At 45.2% G+C, this 19,791-nt stretch overlaps 1 protein-coding gene across 7 annotated transcripts in view; it reads right to left on the bottom strand.

Annotated features, from left to right (window-relative positions):
• RYR3 (ryanodine receptor 3) overlaps positions 1-19,791 on the bottom strand; it is a 1,751,462-nt gene that overhangs the window by 1,060,922 nt on the left and 670,749 nt on the right. For all 7 annotated transcript variants that reach the window (XM_069638568.1, XM_069638566.1, XM_069638573.1 and 4 more), the window contains 2 exons: positions 15,046-15,181; positions 6,704-6,799 (listed from right to left, as the gene is read on the bottom strand). In XM_069638568.1, coding sequence (XP_069494669.1) covers positions 6,704-6,799; positions 15,046-15,181 — 232 coding nt within the window. The remainder of the gene's footprint in view (positions 1-6,703; positions 6,800-15,045; positions 15,182-19,791) is intronic.

The following is a 19,791-nucleotide window of genomic DNA, read 5'->3' as shown; positions in this document are numbered from 1 at the left end:
CCATGTTCATTTCTATGTGCATCCTATGTAGGCCTATTGACATCTCTTATTATTTTTGTCTCCGCTGCTTTTGATAGCTGTCTCGTCTATGTATTTATTTGTATTTTTATTGATTTATAAAGCGCCTTACGCCAAAGCGCTCCGCTCCTTTCAGTGAAAGCATGATTTCTAATAATACTCCTCAGCCCCCATAGTGTTAATTCTGTGAACACTCTCCTACTGACCCATGTCCTAAGCTCATACTGAGTGCATTCAAACGCTTGTAGAAGTTTGACTGCATTTTTCAAAATGCATTCAAAATGTTGTCCATTGTGTATCAAAATCTCACCCTCGGGCATGTAGTCAAACAATGTGTGAACTCGAGCACGCCTCGCTGGCCTAACCCCGATCCTTCCTTCACCTCCAGAGCACATCACCTACAGAGCAATCTGTTCGGGTCTAGGGAACAGTGCTAGTCATTTTCAAAGCAAGGTAATCATTGCAGCCTCGTCTGTTGTGTTTCATCATGTTTATGTGTAGTCAAGTGCAAAGCTAATGCTGCTTACAAAACCAATCTATGAACTATATATGTATATATATATATAAGAAAAATACACAATGTCCAAGCACAGGCTGGGGGAGGCCAACACAGATGTGACATTTCTTCAACCCAGAGACGAGAAGCAATCACTCTGACTCCATGACCCGCCAACCATGATGAGCCCGAGGGGGTGGTGCCATGGCCGCTCTGCTTCTGGGTCACCAAACTCTGCACAGGGCTCTCAATAAAGGCGTGAAGGACTCGGCGTCATGGAATCAGCCCATGTATTCCCTCAGCAGCTTTGTGCAGAATGGTGCAGTCTGGGAGACATCCCTGGAGCTGACTACCACTGCCGTGTGATTCAGACTAGGCGCAATGAAAGTCTCCACCACCCCCGGGACAGAAAAGATGATATTAGTCCACTGGCAAACCACTCAGGCACCATAACTCATTTAAAAAACAACTCTTGTGACAAAGGAATTGTCGCAAAACTAGGGGACTGGGTTTCTAACCATATTGTGTCATCCAGGACAAATCATCAACACCACTTACCTCCAGACCCAGTGTTAGGCCCAATGTAAAATACTAGAAATGTACATTTACCTGTGGTTTGCGTTTATGCCATCACAGCGGCTGAGGGGATGATGGAGGATATAAAAGAGGCCTGTCCCCCATCTTCAAGATATGCCTTTTATCTAACGCTGTAATTCAGATGTTTGGAGACGGCTTTGGCTTATGACCCCTTTTGCAGAGCTGGTAACCTAAACACATCACCATCAAACGGCTCCCAAGACCAGAGACTGCTACACAATATGGTTCTTACTCGTCCCACGCTTAACTTCAAACCCTCAAACAACCAACGCTAGCCACAAACCTAACCTCACACAACTCCACAGGTAGCTTCGCCTGTAGCCTAATAGTACTGGACAGCCTTAGGACTGAGTCTTTCTGCTGTGATTATTCTGGTAATATGATTTCAATGTATGCTGTGTGCCAGAGTATGGTGGTCCCGAAACCCAGTGAGAGTAGCGATCTCAATACCAAATGGTCTCTCAATGCTTTGAGATTACAGCTGTGCGTTTTGCGCTTTAACATAAACTACTCCTTTCACGTCCGGCTCCTAGGTGTGCCCACATTTCACAAGGTGCTCACAAAATACCCAGTGTTCATAGGCTACGTTGGCAACCAATAGCAACATCCGGGCTGTATGCAAGTATCACATGACCCGAAAGAATGTCACATTCCTTCGTTTCTGAACACAGGAAACAGAAATGAGGTTTGGTATCTGCTTCAAAATGAAATCTAGTAGGGGTGTGTACTATGGAATATCCTTCCTAAAGCCTTGAAAATATCAGAAAATGACGTTAGGGTTCTGCACGGAATGAAAGCAAAGCATGTTCTACTTCCCCAATAACCGTGAGAACCCAGGTTTAATATCTGTGATCAATTTCTAGCGCTATAGAAGGTGATAACAATAATAAACAAAAGAAGAGCTCAGGTGCACAAAGCTTAGCGAGATTGTGAAGATAACTAATGGCAGCAAACGGGTCCCATCATTGAACAGCAGATGTACTGAGGAACAGAGCTCCTAATCATCATAACAATGAAGGTCTGTGAGAAAAGAGCAGTCGGAAACCTTTGCTATTAGGTTAGAACATCCTCAATTAAGGGGCAACAGAATGAGCAGAATAATAACCACAGTGACATGAAAAAGCTACACGGAAAGCTACCCTTATCACCGACCAGGATCATGTCAGTGTGCATGTTAGAGCAGTCAACACAGTACGCATCCTTCCAATAGAAGTCGAGAAGGCGCATCTTTCCAGTAGAAGTGGAGGGACTCTCGAGAAGGCACATCCTTCCAATAGAAGTAGAGGAAATCTCGAGAAAGCACATCTTTCCAATAGAAGTGGGAAGTGGAGGGACTCTCGAGAAGGCGCATCCTTCCAATAGAAGTGGAGGGACTCTCGAGAAGGCGCATCCTTCCAATAGAAGTGGAGGGACTCTCGAGAAGGCGCATCCTTCCAATAGAAGTGGAGGGACTCTCGGGAAGGCGCATCCTTCCAATAGAAGGGGAGGGACTCTCGAGAAGGCGCATCCTTCCAATAGAAGTGGAGGGACTCTCGAGAAGGCGCATCCTTCCAATAGAAGAAGAGGAAATCTCGAGAAAGCGCATCTTTCCAATAGAAGTGGGAAGTGGAGGGACTCTCGAGAAGGCGCATCCTTCCAATAGAAGTGGAGGGACTCTCGGGAAGGCGCATCCTTCCAATAGAAGAAGAGGAAATCTCGAGAAAGCGCATCTTTCCAATAGAAGTGGAAAGTGGAGGGACTCTCGAGAAGGCGCATCCTTCCAATAGAAGTGGAGGGACTCTCGAGAAGGCGCATCCTTCCAATAGAAGTGGAGGGACTCTCGGGAAGGTGCATCCTTCCAATAGAAGTGGAGGGACTCTCGAGAAGGCGCATCCTTCCAATAGAAGTGGAGGGACTCTCGAGAAGGTGCATCCTTCCAAAAGAAGTGGAGGGACTCTCGAGAAGGCGCTTCCTACCAATAGAAGTAGGGGGACTCCCGAGAAGGCGCATCCTTCTAGTAGAAGTGGAGAGAATGTCGAGAAAGCGCATCCTTCCAATATAAGCGGAGGAATTCTCGGGAAGGCACATCCATCCAATAGAAGTGGAGGGACTCTCGAGAAGGAGCATCCTTCCAATAGAAGTGGAGGGACTCTCGAGAAGGCTCATCCTTCCAATAGATGTGGAGGGACTCTCGGGAAGGTGCATCCTTCCAATAGAAGTGGAGGGACTCCCGGGAAGGTGCATCCTTCCAATAAAATTTGATCCACTCCCGAGAAGGCACATAGTACATCCTTCCAACATAAATGAGCCAATCTCGAGAAGGCTTCAATGCACCTTCTTCAAACATACTTGGAGCCACTCTCAAGAAGGTGCATACTTCCATTGTACCTGGGGCCACCTCCAAGAAGGTGCATCCTTCCATTGTACCTGGAGCCACTCTCAAGAAGGTGCATCCTTCCATAGTACCTGAAGCTACTCTCGAGAAGGTGCACCCTTCCATTGTACCTGGGGCCACTCCCAAGAAGGTGCATCCTTGCATTGTACCTGGAGCTACTCGTGAGAAGGTGCATCCTTCCATTGTACCTGGAGCCACTCTCAAGAAGGTGCCTCCTTGCATTGTACCAGGAGCTACTCTCGACAATGTGCATCCTTCCATCGTACCTGGAGCCACTCTCAAGAAGGTGCATCATTCCATTGTAGCTGATGCCACTCCAAAGACGGTGTATCCTTCCATTGTACCTGGCTCCACTCTCACAAAGGTGCATCCCTCCATTGTACCAGGAGCCACTTTCAAGAAGGTGCATCCTTCCAACATAAATTATCCACTCTCCGAAAAAAAGGCTCATCTTCCCAATGTACCTGGAGCTGCTCTCGAGAAGGCGCATCTTTCCAACACACCTGGAGCTGCTCTCTGGAAAGTTTATGCTTCCAACATACCTGTAGCCACTCTCAAGAAGGTTCATCCTTTCAATGTACCTGGAGCTGCTCTCGAGAATGTGCATCTTTCCAAAAAACCTGAAGCCGCTCTCGAGAAGGTGCATCTTTCCAACATAAGTGAACCACTATCGAGAAGACTCATCTTCCCAATGTACCTGGAGCTGCTCTCAAGAAGGCTCATCCTTACAAAGCCCCCGGAGCTGCTCTCAAGAAGGTGTATCCTTCCAACAAACCTGAAGCCGCTCTTGTGAAGGTACATCCTTCCAACATACCTGGAGCCACTCTTTAGTAGGTGCATCCTTCCAAAATAACTGGTTTTACAGAGTTGGGGATGTGACCTTGTCGAAAGAAGGGAAGATTAAGCGGGAACCTAGTCCTTAATCCCCTATAGTGCTTGAACATGTGCAGGAACATTGGGGTATAACGTCTTTTCATCAAAAAAAAGTTTAATGGAGTCTTTGTCCATCTAAATGTATTCGTTGAAATGCTTTTCCATCTAAATGCATATTCAGTGATTTTTTTTTTCATTGAATTTTCAACTCAAACCTACCTTAAAAATAGATGTATGGATGTTTGGGTGGGAAATTCTATGGGTTGAGGAAAGGGTTCAATTTTGAAAATGGGGGTTTGGACCCCCAAATAAAAACTAAACACTACACAAGTTAGAGGGAGCTGTCCAGTGCTGAAATATATTCAATACAGTTACAACGTATTTCAGCACTGGACAGCTCCCTCTGACTTGTGCAGTGTTAGCGAGCAATTTCAGGACTGGGGACCTTTATTTTATTTTATTGGGGGGACCACCCATTAAAAAATAAAATAAAAGTGTCAAGTGCATTCGCTGACACTACACAAGTTAGAGGGAGCTGTCCAGTGCTGAAATACATTTTAACTGTATTGAATAGATTTCAGCACTGCTTTATGCATGTTTCAGCGAAATTGACATTCAAAAAAATGTAAAGTGTTTATATAACGAAACTCAATTCGATGAAAGGGTTTCGATGTATAAACACTTTACACTTTATGCATGGCAATTCAATGAAACATCTTTCAATGGAAAAGATTCAATGGAACTAATCCTCGGAAGAAAAGTTTTGATGGAAAGACATGTAATCGGACATTGGTACCACTGCCCTGGCCAAAATAACTTTCAGACTTTTTTCTGGCCAGCTCTCATTTTTCTCTTTCTCAGGACCACATCTCCCAGGATGCATCTGGGTGCAAGCAGGAAACCCACACCGGAACTAGAGAAATAGCATCAAATCCAGAAATGCAATGGACTGGGATTTTCACTTCCCAAAAAGGATGAGATAGGCAGCACCTGACACACCCACCCCAAACCGATCCGGGGCGAATGGTGGAGCAACAGAAAACTAAATACCAGTGAAGAAATACTGCAAGAAAGACACAGAAATCCCCCACAAACCCAGATGGAAACAAAGCTACGAGGCGAACTACGGGGAAAGCTAATAGCTAGAGCTGCTATCACACAAATGGAGATTAAAAAGGAGCCAGGGCTTTAATCCTTCTTAAAGCCCTCGAGGGGAAGTCCCAACCCTCAGGGGAATAGCTCAGCCAGCGATGGGCCAAAGGGAGCATGTGACATGGAGGGTTAATGGAATGTGGGAGGAACGCTACAACAGGGTAGGCTGGGGTATAAAAGGCAAGCAAGTGCAGAAGAATGAGAAAGGTCTTCAGTTGAGGTCAGGAGCAGAAGAGGTGGACAAGAGACCAATGAGGAGGGAACACTGGGTGGAGAAGGAGGTGGAGGGGACTTCCAGAGTATAGAGAGAGTGAAGGCAACTTGTAAGTTCTGAGAGATTGGTACCAATTGCATGAGTGAGAGACTGAATTGAACGCTGAGAGTATAAAGAGGGGTGTTGAGAGCAGAGAAGGAGGGGACGTTTTGTAAGAAAGACTGTGTGACTGTGGGAGAGAGTGAGGTAAATGGGAAACAGGAGGGTAGAGTAGAGGCATGTGTAGTGGTGGGAGAAAGGAGAGTTGTAGAGAGGGGAGAGAAGGGGGTTGGGGGTCAGAGACAAGATAGGGACGATAGAGCGACAGAGAGAGCAGTAAGAACTGGGGAAGGAGTGTGAAGAGAGAAAGATGGAAGGAGAGAGGTAAGACCAGGAAGCAGAGTACAGGGAGATTGGGAGACAAGTTGGAGGGTGGAGCTAGGTTAAGCGTGAAAAGAACAGGAAGGGGAAGGAGTGTAGAGAGAGAAAGCGAGAGAGAGAGAGAGAGAGAAAGGGAGAGAGAGGGGAAAAGAAAGGGGGAGAGAGAGGTGCCCATTTTTAGCTTCTGGATGTATATTTTATGTTTTTGTTAATAAGTAATTATGCTGTGGCCATGTGTCTTGAGATGCTGAGACTTGTCGGGATAGTGACATATTGTTGGGTAGGGCCACTGCCAGCTGCCCCGACAGCCTTCACCCTTCGTGAACATGTTGTTATGTCCTCCAGTCCTTATGATTGGTAAATGTTCCCACTCTTATCCCTTCATCACCCGTTATATATCACTCATTAAAGCAATGTTCTTACCCTAGCACTAGCACATATCTGTTTTTCTCTACTTTCTTCGAAATAACATCTAATAAGTACAAATATATACATCTGGACCAGCTGCTGGCATATAGGGCACTGCCCGCACCTTATGCATTGCCCGGTCCCAACGTACCTGAGGAAGATTCAAGCCTGTCCAGCTTGCTGACCAGCCAATCCAGGTTGTAGGAAAATTGTGCACAGTTACTTCTGTTGCCACGGATGAGGGCGGCTGCAGGAAGGGAGAGACAAGAGCAGTCAGAAACCAGCAGGCATCACCATAAGCGCAGTTCTACACTGATTTAATATGTCATTTCGGGCGAACATATATGTCTTCTGCATGGCAACGTTCTAAATGCCAGGCTTAAGATGTAACCTAGGGAGGACACTCAAAATAACACGTTGGTGGTTGTCAAAACCTACATGGCTACAACAAAAAGAAAAAGCAACTATCATCAGGAATAAAGGCCCACAAGTAAAAGATCATGAACATGAAAAACCTTGTAAAATTATTTTCGTTATAAAATATTGACCTGGTATTGTAGATACAATGAGTATGCTACAAGATGACACAGACACATTTTTGAAAGTCTATACATTGTAATCTGCAAACATGTAGGATGCGAGTAGGATCATCTGCTCACCTTTGCCGTCAAACGTTGTATACATTACAATAGAAAAATACAAGATATCTACATGTGTATCCAGAGGCTGCCATGTGCTACTCCTCATTTGCCACTTGTGTTAGCTCAGTGATGAGCAGCACGTGCTGCTTCTTCTTTATAACACCCCTCTGCTCTCTCTAGTGGTTAATCAATGCTGTGTACATCCTCAGAGCAAGAGACCCGCTTATCGAGATATGTTGTTGGTGGTGTCACACATGCAATGGAAACTAAAGGGAGCTGAAGTTGTCCAATGACTGGCGGGAGTAGTTGACTCAGTCCTTTGCATTGCGATGCTTGCAACTCCTTTATAAAATGAAAAGCAAAAGGACATATACAGAAGGCAAGAGAGCTCGCTCTGGGTGAGCTATTCACGCTAGTGGATAGGATTCAGATCTCTCCACCATTCAGCACTTGATGGCAAGTATTGCCCGGATGGGCCCTTTCATAGGACATGATGGAATTAGATGTCAAACTAGCAGCACGTGCCACACACCATCACAGATGCAGGTGAATGTTGAGCGTGTCCACCTCAGGGGTAAACACTCTGAAAGCGAGTATACAACAAGAAATATTACTTACTTAAAATGTCTGTACTCTTCGGTCATTAGCTCTTTCATAGTTAGCTGTCAAAGAAGTCTGACTATAGGAGACCACGCATGTAGGTCCCATCACCGGTGACTGCCTTCTTCCAGAATGAAAACTAGGTTCACGGTGCTGCCCAGAGCTGTCCCATAGAACTGTGTGCTCCTACAGTGCTCCATGTAGGATACACAGAACAACTTGCTGGCACGGTGGGGACCACTGAGAAGCTAAAGCATTTACTGGTCAATTTGTTAGGCCGGGCTAAACATCAATTCCTCTGCTGCACTGAGAGGCACCCACCACTGCCAGGAATTTAGCTAGGTACCACTGCTTAGGGCTTCACCTGGTTCTAAAAGTGGAGTTTTTTACTCCTCGGTCTTGTCCCCAATGGAAGAAGACTCAAGCCAATTCATTTGAAGTACTGTATATAGAAATATCCAGCTACACGTAACCCCATCCCTTTCCTGTTCCAGAGCAAGATGTGGGAGAAGTCTAGAACCTGCAACTTCTCCAGGAGTGACCTATGTTCATCATGGAAGGGTCAGGAAAGGGTATTGGATCTCGGGCGCCATCCTTTTATGATCGCTTGCAGGGTTTCCTGCTCGTATTGCACTAGTTGCTATGTATAAGTATAACCATTCTGAGAGTGTTACTCTCATACCTACACATTTGGTTGATTTTCTGAAGGAGAAACCACATTCTTTTATAAGTTTGAATAGTTCATATTAGTGATTGCATCGTGTTTTAAGAAAAGGAGCATCAGTTGTAATTATGACACAGTTGCTTCGCTGTCTGCACAGCATTGATTAGAATTCATCTTTTTCATTGTGCTTCCTAACTAACCGTGGATGCAACAATGTTTTCTTTTGCAGCTAAATACTTTATCCTCAACAAGTGCTTCACTGTGTAACATGACAGCTTCATCAGGGTGTAAGATAAGGTGCTGATGTATAGAAGTGGCTGCCTCCAGGTTCATCGCTGCAGGAAAGGCACTCCTGTTGCCCACCTGTACCCTCTTCAATAGATTCCATTATTCTCCTAACAGCGCCTGTTGCTGCTTTAGTTCACGTTTACGTTAGAATATATTTATTACAATACCAGTCCACCTTTAGCATGTTTTCATAACTCGCCATACAGTACATTAGCCAGTTAGGAATCTTTATGAAAACCAAGTCTAGTAATATGGAGTCTTTGCCTGATATCCGTAGCAGCCTCACTTGCTCTTAGTCTTTCTGTCCAGTTTTAGGAGTACAAGGGACCTTTGGGTGGATCCCCGTTGGCCTCTTTCAGGGGTCACTTCATGGAGTGTGTGGCTTCCCCTTTTCCCCAGTGTTCCCCTGTGTCCCTGTTCTGGTGAGGCCACAGTGATCTTGTCACATGGGCCATGGAGGCAAATGAGACACGGGATATGGCACACAGTGCACATAAAGAGGATAATATGAAGGTATGACACAATTAAACATACACAGGGCTATAGCAGACCCCCAAGTGCATGTCGGCTACAGACCCGTGCAACGCCAGGTGGTACCACTAATACTTTATAAATATGGTAAAAACAGACACTCTGGCAGGGATCTACAATTATGTTAAAATATAGCACTGGCTCAACATTATCTTTACAATTCATGTATTCAACTCTGGGCGCCTGCCCAGATTACATTGAAATAATGTGCATACTTCGTCCTCCTAATGTCGTTGTTTGTTATTAATGCGCCTATGGCTAGCAATGGCCATAACCAATATTACTTAAATCCGTTTTGAGGTGGGTCAGCAACCTCCATTCCACCCCCACATTGTTGCATTTCATATCCCAAAGGAACTCCTTTCATATAATACATCAATGTTGTTTATTAGCAGAGAAGAAATAACCGGTCTCCACTGTGCTCTGTATGAAAGAGGGCGTAAGCCTAACTTCATGCAAGTTTGGATAATATGGGCATGTTTTCATCGGGGAAGAAATTCCTTTAGAAAAAAATCTTTCTTTCTTCTTTATCACATCAGATGGTGAATGATCCCACAATCTGGCGCCATTCAAAGTCGCTGATGTAGCCTGGGATTGTATAGCTGCAAAGCTGGAAGAATTGTCATTCCTCCATCCCCAGTTGAGAATGCTCGTCCAGCACCTGATCGATACACCACCATACTTGCCTATGCGCAAGGTCTTGGCACAATTTTCCATGTGCGGCTAGCCCAATACCAAGATAACCAAAGGCATCAGCTTAAAAGCAGCACTCGAAATCCTATGCATGTGGCAGGCCATCAGCACAGTTTTAGTAGTATTAACTGTCACGTGCCATCGATTCCAAATTTTGACACAGAATGACTGTTTATTTATACCCATTGGGGTCTTGGATACCAGAACAAATGTCATCAGCATATAGTAAAATACTGGTTTTCCGTCCTTCAATGAATGGAGCATTGCAGTCCTATTTTGGGCATTTAAAGCCAGCTGGTTAATATATGGTAAAAATAACAGAGGTGCCAGAACACAATCTTGTCTAAACCCCTCATCAAAGACAGTTGTAAACTTCTCATTTTATCGTCATTTAACCCTTGCTTTATTATCCCTATATAGCATTTTAATAGCTTCCATAAATCAAACAGGTATACCTAAAACTCTAAAACCGTCCATAAAATCATTCCATCGAGACTGTCAAATGCAGCCTTAAAATCAATGAAAATCATACAAATGAACATTTTGCCTTGAAAACAGCCATTCTTCAGCTTCCTGGGATTCTGTGTGAGGAATTACTTATTGCGGTGAGGAATGGGATCTAGATTTTTGGTTCATTCTGGAAAAGGTCTGCCAGTATTTTATCTGGTCCTGGTGCTTTGCCTGAGTGTTGTGAGCTGTTTCGATTTCATTTTCCAAAAGTATTAATGGTGGGTCACTCACAGAGTCCAGAACCCCAGGTGCATTCTCTGCCATCATTAGCAACATTAGGGGAGCAGTACAGATTTTCAAAATGAGTGGATCAAATTTCAGGAGTTATTGCTGTCAATGGCTCTTGAGTATCTCGTGCACCGAAGCCCTATTTATAATATTCCAACACCTTTTCTTATCATTCTGAGGTGCTTCAGATTTCAGGGCTTGCCAAGCTCTTAGTTTATATTCCTTTTTCTTTATTTTAATGTGAGACTTATATTCAAGGCGTAATCTTATAATATTTCCTGTGTCCCTGGTAGATGGGTCATTCAAGGCAGAATTTAGCAAACTCTTCGCCACCCTGCACTCATGATTAACCTAGGTATCTCTATCATTTTTTCTTTTAGAATAACTATTTTCTTAGTCAATTGGTGGTCAAGATCTTGCCAATAGACCTATAATATGCCTCTAAATCAGGAATATATTTAACCAAGGATTATTGGACGGCCATAAGGTACCAGTTAAGGTAGCACAATGATCGTCTTAAAGTATGTTTGTTGTAGAGAAATGTGCACATTATAAGTCTGTTTGGTCAGAAGTTGTAGCGGTCACTTATGGCAATGCAGTGAGGCAGTGGATTAAACTGCTGACATGCTCATTTACAAGGTACTGACGCAGGAGTATGCTTTATCATAAATGAATGTTTGTTCGAAGATTGCATGGATTGAGTTGGTTGAAACTGTTGTCTCCTGTAGAGAGAGGGTGATCCACTAAGCCATGTGGTGGCACCCTAAAATTTGGAGCACAGGATGAACGGGGCAGTTGGCAGAGGTTCAAGATTTTGATGAGGAGAGCCGCAGGTTCACAGCATTTGCTTACGAAGGGTTCAAGTTTACAGATGTGTAATGCTTTTGTTTTCATTAAGCATTAGTTCCAATTGTGTCATGTCCTGTTGCACCCGCGGTCCCTCAACTCAGATGACTTCGGGCCTCATTATGGCTTTGGTGGCAGCCATGCCCTTAACAAGGGCATGGCTGCCACCAAAACTTGGTCCGGGTTCCCTGAATGGGGAATTACCGGGCCATTCCGAGTTTGGAGAGCCCGGTAATTCCTCCTACAGGGAACCCGGGCCCGGATCTTCCCCATTCTCATTTGAGCCCCCACAGGGCTCAATGGGAATGGGTGCGGGAGCTAACAACAACGGGCCGATTACGACCGGCCCGTTGTTAGCTCCCTGGTTCCCTCGCGGGACTCGCTATGGATGTCTGGTAAAACCAGACGTCCACATCAGGTCTCGCGAGGGAACCTCGTAATCTTGCGGCATGGGTTTAACGGGTCCGCCACCATTAGCGGCGCCCTTTAACCCATTCCACAAAGGTTATAATGAGGCCCTTGATGTTCTGCAGCCACACAGAGAAGAAACCAAAGCCTTCCAGCTGGGCCCAGTGCTTTTGGGGCCCCAGAGAATTCACTGTGCAACTTTGCCGGGGTAGCCTATCTTTGGCTGGGTGACACCCAAAGCAGCCACGATGCTCAGCGATGCCGGGTGCACATTCCACGCCACAGAGGATTCCCCATTCTCGCTTGGCTCCCGATTAATCACGGGGTGATCAGATGGGAGACCTATCCCCTGGCATGACGGAAAGACTGAATTGATAAGCCATTCAACTTTGTTTACGGAGCACTCCAAAGTGTGGTCTGCAGCTGCTGGGAGTGAGCATGAGTTTTTTTGTGCCAGAGTAAGACTTTATCTTTGTTATTGTTTAACGACCCCAGGAGGGGCCTTACTTTTAGAATTAGCCTTTGTGGGAAAAGTGAAAATCTGTCCTAAATTTGAACGGGAGCTAACAGTAATTTTATCTGTTCCCCTATATTATGGTTTGCAATTTGGTATATAGTTCATACCCTTCACTAAGTGCTCATTTAATACAGATGTCATGTGATAAAACTTAAAATTCTTTGTGCTGTTCATTCTTTTCTCACTGTAAAACGACAGCTTTCAGTAAGCACAGTTTATGTAATAGATCTATTTAAAAAGGTTTCATGAAGAGCCTTAATTCCTCAGGTGTAGGAACTACCGCCACAGGTACCATTACTGAGATGATGCTGATGTGATGGTTATTAGCACCCCCTGCCCCTGCACTTTAATTTTCCAGGAGCGTGCAGGACGTATTCAGGGGAGGGCCTTGTGGGCCTTTCGTTGCCAACCTCCTAAATATGCAGGTTAATCCGTTGTTTACCCTTAAGTCAATCATCTAATTGGCAAGGCTCAGTCTATGAACCCCTCATGATATCCATCCAGTGGCTCCTGGGTGAAAACACTGGCACCATGCACAAAGCATATTGGGCCGAGAGCCCAGAATAACTGCAAACCCAGGTCGCCACTACACTCCTGACTAAATGCACCCTACAGATGTGCCAGACCACCGTGCGATAAAAGAGACAGAGGCAAATCAAGCAGGTGCTAGGGACATCAGCTGTGCAGAGCTCAGACCCCTTTCCAAACCAGCTGAAATAATGAAATAAGTTCTCTCAGGTGCAAACCTGGAACACAAATAACCCCAAAGTAAAGCATTCTGGGTGAATGCTCACAATAGTGATAGTCGCAATGGGGCTGAATAAACAGCCGGATTTAGGTTGTTTCATTTAAGTAAAGTTTTAGTGAGCCAAGTGGCACACTGAAGTGTGCATGCAAGATTGCCTTGAAGGGGAGATGGTTATTGTATTTGCTGAGACAGGGAATTACCCTCAATGACAACTGAAAAGCTGCATCGCCAACCCAACTAGCAAAGCGATGTCTGAGCAGGTGTGCGGCCTGAGGAAGTGGGTATCCTTTAAGGATAGATTCCAGGCATTCTTATTAGGCTTTGTGACGGTTTTGGGACAAAGAAAAGGTTTCGGGCATCATACAAACTTAATCAAGCTGTCACTGTGGTTTAATCCACTGACTTGGCAGTTTGTCTTCCCTTTGCGGGATGACTCGCTGAACAAGACGCCGTAGGGAGCCTTTCTGACTTTATTCATGAAGAGCGAATGCATATCTTAATGTTGTAGAAAGATGTTCTTTTTGTTAGAGATTCGATTCACTAATGTTGGATCTATTTTAGTTTCCTATCCTTTTGACAACTAGGCAATATTCACGCTAGGCACTCAGGCAAAAAGGAAGTGCAAGTGTTATCCTTCAGTTTGCGTGTGAAATGTGTATTGGGTCCTCTATAGGAAGTTGCTGATTTGTGCAATTTAAGTCTGGAATCTTATTGATCAACTTTGATCCTATTATGAGCATGAATTGATGTAGGGATCAGGAGAGCTGAATCTTCAGTTGCAGTCCTGTGTCTGCTGCCGCGAGGACTGGATGTTGGAAAAGAGTGTTCAGCACATAAAGAGCATTCTGGGAAGTTACTGATAAAGAGACAGTGCGGGTCATCCTGCGTTTGCCTGTATCCTGGTGGCAAATCCGCCAGAATACAGGCAAACGGACCGACCGTTTCTGCCGCTTGATATCTCGGTATTACCAGCATGTTTTGGGCAGTGGAAATGCCAGTAAATCCACATTCTCTAGAGTCCCAGAGAACTCCATGGGGCGATTTGCTGGTATTCCCGGCACCGGTAATACCGGTGCATGAAATAACAGCTGTTTTATGCTGGTGGGGGTATGAGTTACCTCCAGTTCTTGGCTGGCGGTAAATCAGGCTACCCCCACCAGCACACTTGTACTCTGCCGGTCCAGTAAAGTGCCGGTATATGGAAATAGCAGCGCCTTTTTACCGTGCCGGCAGAGTCATAATGACCCTCATTGTCCTTAACTTCACCCAGTTTAGGAAACATCTTCCCTTTTGGAGATTTGCACTTGCTATGAAGGCCTTGTGTTTTCCTGTCAATGTGTGGCAGACATCTTGCTTTGACAGTGAAACTTACAAGCCATGATACGGTACAAGTTTAAAACTGTTACACAATGCATCTTACACGTTCTGGTGAAGTGTATCTTACAAAAGTGATATAGCACACTTTAAATAACGGGACATAATGTATATAAACTGTGACATATCACCTATTAACAATTGTGACATTATGGGCTTGGTTCATGGAAGTGATTTATAATGGTGAAATCCCATAGGAAAACGTTCCATGAATCTGGCCCTATATATCTTAAGAGCTGTGACACAGTGCGCCTCCCTTACTATATACAGCACAGCACATCGTGCCAGTTCTACAAGAGCGCGTTTTACTGATTGCGCTATAGCTTTCTTTACACACAGTGACACAACGGACATTGCAACCTATGACATCCAGCATCTTGTCTCAGGAGCCCTGAGGCCCCTGACACAGTCCACCCTATACACTTTGTGTTTGGTATAAACTTACCGAGTAATTCATACAAGAGGTTCAAAATCTCTTTCCAGGCAGGCCCAGCCTCCTCCCCAGCGACCTCTGCAAAGTGTGCGGCGCTGCTGTAAACGTTTAAGCGGTCGATGCAACTCAACACGAGGGCCAGCATTCCCTGCAAGGCGATGAAGAGAACAAGTACAGTCAGAGCATCGTTTCGGAATGTGGGTGTGACAAAGTGACTACTGCTCTGCAGGAGTACAGGACACAACTCTTGCTCAGAAGACCAAGCAAACATAGGACTCACACAAAATTAAAAGAATGTCTAGCCAAGGTTCTAGAAACATTGGAAACTTGAATGAAACTTAAAATACAAACACACTAATCATAAACACTGTAACCCACCCCGGTGAGAGAAGGCACAGAGTATGAAGACATGTAATGAAAGGGGGCGCTCTAGTTCTGAAGACAGACATCTGCAACAATGTCAGCAGCAATACCAAATCCACTGAAGGGGTCTTTTAAAAGGGTTAAGAGAGGGTTTTTTCTAGTCAGTAGGGCCCTTTAAGGCAGGCGAAGTGGACAGAACCCCAAGAAATCCCTTCAATGATTGTCCTTTGGGCGTACAAGCATCGAGCTAGACTTATAGGTGCCTTGCAATGGGTTGAATCAAAGTCGAGCATTTTGGAGTCGGTTGTCCCCAGCAGATCAGGGGTGTTGAGACAGTCTAGTGATGCAGTGCAGTCCCATAGCAGTGATTGTCTTAAATTGTTTGAATAACAGGCAGGCAACGAGTCGACTAGGTGTCCCAAATCAGTTGAGTCGTATTGAAGCAGTCCAACAGTGCCATGCAGTTCTTTGTTGGCTGGAGCACAGGCAGGCGATGGGGAGAGTCAGTGGCGCGACAGTGGATTGAGAAACAGCAAATGTCAAAGGCAGCTCTAGGTGCTCAAAGGGCTTGAAAAAAGAGCCTTGTGACAATCAAGGCTGCTTGAAAAAGGATCAAAGCTGGAAAAAAGGTTCCAGAGCTGGTTTGTGAATTCTGGTTTGCTCGGATACCCAGTCCAGGGTCTCCAGGGGCAAGGTAAGTCCTTTGTTCTGCACTTCAATACTGGGAATGACTTCAGAGGGCATTTCTAGGTCTGCCACCTTCAGTGAGCCCGCTCCTAGGTGCCGGTCATCTTAGCTTGCAGCAGGACTTGTTCAGCCAGCAGATCACCCTAAATGTCCTTACGGGATGGTTGGGGGAAAAGATGTGCCCTTTTCTTGGAGTTCTTTATCCTCACCTCTATGGAAGAGAACTTTGGAGCAGACTATACCCGCAAACAAAGTTCCAAGTGTAATCCTTCTCTAGTAGTACAATGATGATTCAACAAGAGTGTGGTCTCTCTCTCTTAAATACACAATATTTAACAGTAGATTTTCTGTAAGGGGTCAATTCAGAGTGCTGTATCAGAGTCTTCTGCCTGGTGATGTCATATCCTCAGTGCTTTGTCTGTGGTAAAAGGGATGAGGGACCAGGAAGTTTGGAAACCATGGGCGAATCCAAGATGGTGGGACCTTTCTATTGACTGGTACATCTCTCTCCTGCCTACTCTAACTCTGCCCCTTTCTCCTGTCGGCCTACATCAAAGAGTCTCTGTTAATAAACACCCTGGTATGATTTGCTTTGGCTTGGCAGAGCCTGTCTCTTTAAACCCTGGGCCTCTCCCTACACTCGGGATTTTGATTGGGCAGATCGCAAATGGTCTGGTCCAGGTAATACACAGTCCCAAGCAGTGAAAACACAGAAGGCCCTGACAGGAAGGTCACTAGAAAGCAAGCAGACTGTGAACTGACAACAAACGCTTTCCGCTACTAAAATTGTGGACTCCTATAAACCACTGTGTGAAAACCAGACCACTTATATATTTAGTTATTAATCAACTGTCACCAGGTCCTGGCAGCATGTATGATCAGGAATGCCCATGGTGAAAGGCAGAGAGTAGTCTCCAGAAATGCCATGAGTATCAATAGGAGTTTGGTAGTAGCAGTAACAGAAGGCACAATTTCATATCTTGAATCGCAACTTGTCCGCAAAGAGAGGACCCGCAAACAGTTCTTTTCTTGTCATGAACCCACCGACTGGCACACAATCCCAGTGCCGGTTCGAAATGCCCCCACAACTCTCCAATTTAGCAAATCTTTCAACACCTGACCAAGGACTAATTCCAATGGACACAAATTCCAACGCAGAGACCTCACAGTAGTGCGCTACTGTTAAAAGATGGCAGCCCAAATGTGGGCTCCCCGCACTCTGTACAGCACTCAGCTGCTCTCGAGCTAGATCTGTGCTTTAAACAATAAAACAGAGATAAAATATTCGACTTGTGTTTAATCCTACACTCAGTGGTATATGCCACCTTCATATTTTGGTAAATACAGTGTGATTACAGTTTGGAATACTGCCTGGAAGTTAGTGGTTATTACCCATGATGTTACCTAAAGTCAGGGTAAGGAACCAATATATCTTCCCCCCAAACTATGTGCAGATTCTCAAAAAATCTTTTCTTGCATGGGAGGTGATATGCTAGTGCAGGCCTTCTACTTTCATGAACAAACAATGCGCCCAGGACATCAGAATGTGCCTACCACAGAAGTAGAGTCTGATACATTTGCTCCGCACTTTTCTACAATTCCACAACACCAGGTGTGGAGGTGCTTGCAGGCAATGTTATGTGCATGCTGTATTCACAGTCATATCCTTGCAGGTTGAAACTCATAACGAGCAGGCAGATTTGATTGCAAGCGTGATTCAGATCACTTCCCAGGGAAGCTGAAGAGTTCAAGTGCCTTCCCTCTACTCTATGCACTGAATGTTGCCTAGCAGCAGGCCATGTAAACGGGCTACATTCACTGTATCTTGTTGCGAAGCTGTCCATATTTGTGTGGCTGCATGCGCCATATGCTGTTCAGTAGCTGTTCAACACATGTGGCAGCATGCACCGAATCTCGATAAGCAACTGCTCATATCCATGGGGCAACAGGCACTGAATCCTGTTGAGCAGCTGTGCATATCTATGGGGCTGCATGCATGGTATGTTGCAGAATAGCTTGCCTAATCTATGGGGCTGGATGTACATTATGATGTTAAATATCTATACACTGGATCTTGCTAAGCTTCTGTCCATATCTATGGGGCTGCATGCATGGTATGTTGCAGATATGGGGCTGGATGTACATTATGATGTTAAATATCTATCCACTGGATCTTGCTAAGCTTCTGTCCATATCTATGGGGCTGCATGCATGCTATGTTGCAGATATGGGGCTGGATGTACATTATGATGTTAAATATCTATCCACTGGATCTTGCTAAGCTTCTGTCCATATCTATGGGGCTGCATGCATGGTATGTTGCAGATATGGGGCTGGATGTACATTATGATGTTGAATATCTATCCACTGGATCTTGCTAAGCTTCTGTCCATATCTATGGGGCTACATGCACTGCATGTTGAGCAGATGTCCATATCTGTGGAGGTGCATGCATGGTATATTGCTGACTAGGCACTTATACCTATGAGGCTGCATGGACTGTATGTTCAGAAGCTGCCCATATCTCAAGGTTAGTAGTATGCCGCCCCTTCCCACAGTCCACTCTGTGGGTATCCACAAGCACCTCCACCCCGCTGCATGGCCCCGCCAACCCACTTTCCCCGCCCAGCCCATCCCCACTTGCCTGTACTGGACCCTGCTGCCTCCTCCATCTGCTCATCAAGCCCCTCCCCCGAAGTCTGACACACTGTTGTCCACGCAACATGGTGTAGTCTTTTGTGGGTGTAGTCTTTTGTGCATTGGACTCTTGGGGATGAAGTCTAGAGCTGCCCACATCTATGGGGATGCCTGCACTGAATTTTGCTGTCCGTATTTATGGGATTATACGCATTGAATGCGGCTGAGCAGCAGACCCATCGGTGTGGCTGCATATACTCTATTGTTTACTGAGCACCTTCCCATATCTGTGGAGCTGAATGCATTGGATGTTGTTGAGCAGCATATTCACTGTATCGTGTCACTGTAATTGGTTATTTATAACACGCTTAATACCCAGAGGTTTCTAAGCGCGGACCCGGGATCGAAAGTTGCTCTGCATCATCTTGCTTTCAAGGCGAGCATGTTGCCCCTGAGCTTCCCTCCCGAGACAGGATAGCTTGTTTGGAAGATGGTCAATTCTAGTAATTGCTGGTATGGGATGATCAGAACATATCTTGATAAGCAGATGTCCATATATATGGGGCATGCACTCTCTGTTTTTCAGCAGCTTTCCTTATCTGTGGGGCTCGATGTACTGTTTCAAGATAAGCCGCTGTCCTTATTTATGGGGTGGTTTCCACTGTATCTTGCTAATCAGCTGTTCACATGAATGCCGCTACATGCCCTGAATGTTGCTGAGGGGTTGGTCATATTTGTGGGGCTGCATGTACGGTATGGTGCTAAGCATCTGATCATATCTATGGATCTGCAAGCACAGTATTTTGTTCAGGAAATGCACCGATCTATGTGGCTGCATGCACTGTGTGTTGCTGAACAGCTCCCCATATCTGTGGGGTTATACGCAACATATGTTTTCGGGAGCTACCTATATACATGGGGCCCCTTGCAATGAATATTTCCAAACAGCTCGTCATATCTATGGAGCTGCATTCACAGTGTGTTGTTCAGGAATGGCTCATGTCCGCGAGGCTGCATGCATTGTGTAAATCTATGGGGATGTATGCACCATATCTTGATAAGCAGATGTCA

This window comes from Ambystoma mexicanum, chromosome 14 (genome assembly GCF_040938575.1).
Source record: "Ambystoma mexicanum isolate Mex_15411 chromosome 14, UKY_AmexF1_1, whole genome shotgun sequence".
NCBI lineage: Eukaryota > Metazoa > Chordata > Amphibia > Caudata > Ambystomatidae > Ambystoma > Ambystoma mexicanum.
Note: the sequence above shows the minus strand (reverse complement) of the source record. Positions and strands in the feature narration are given on the sequence as shown.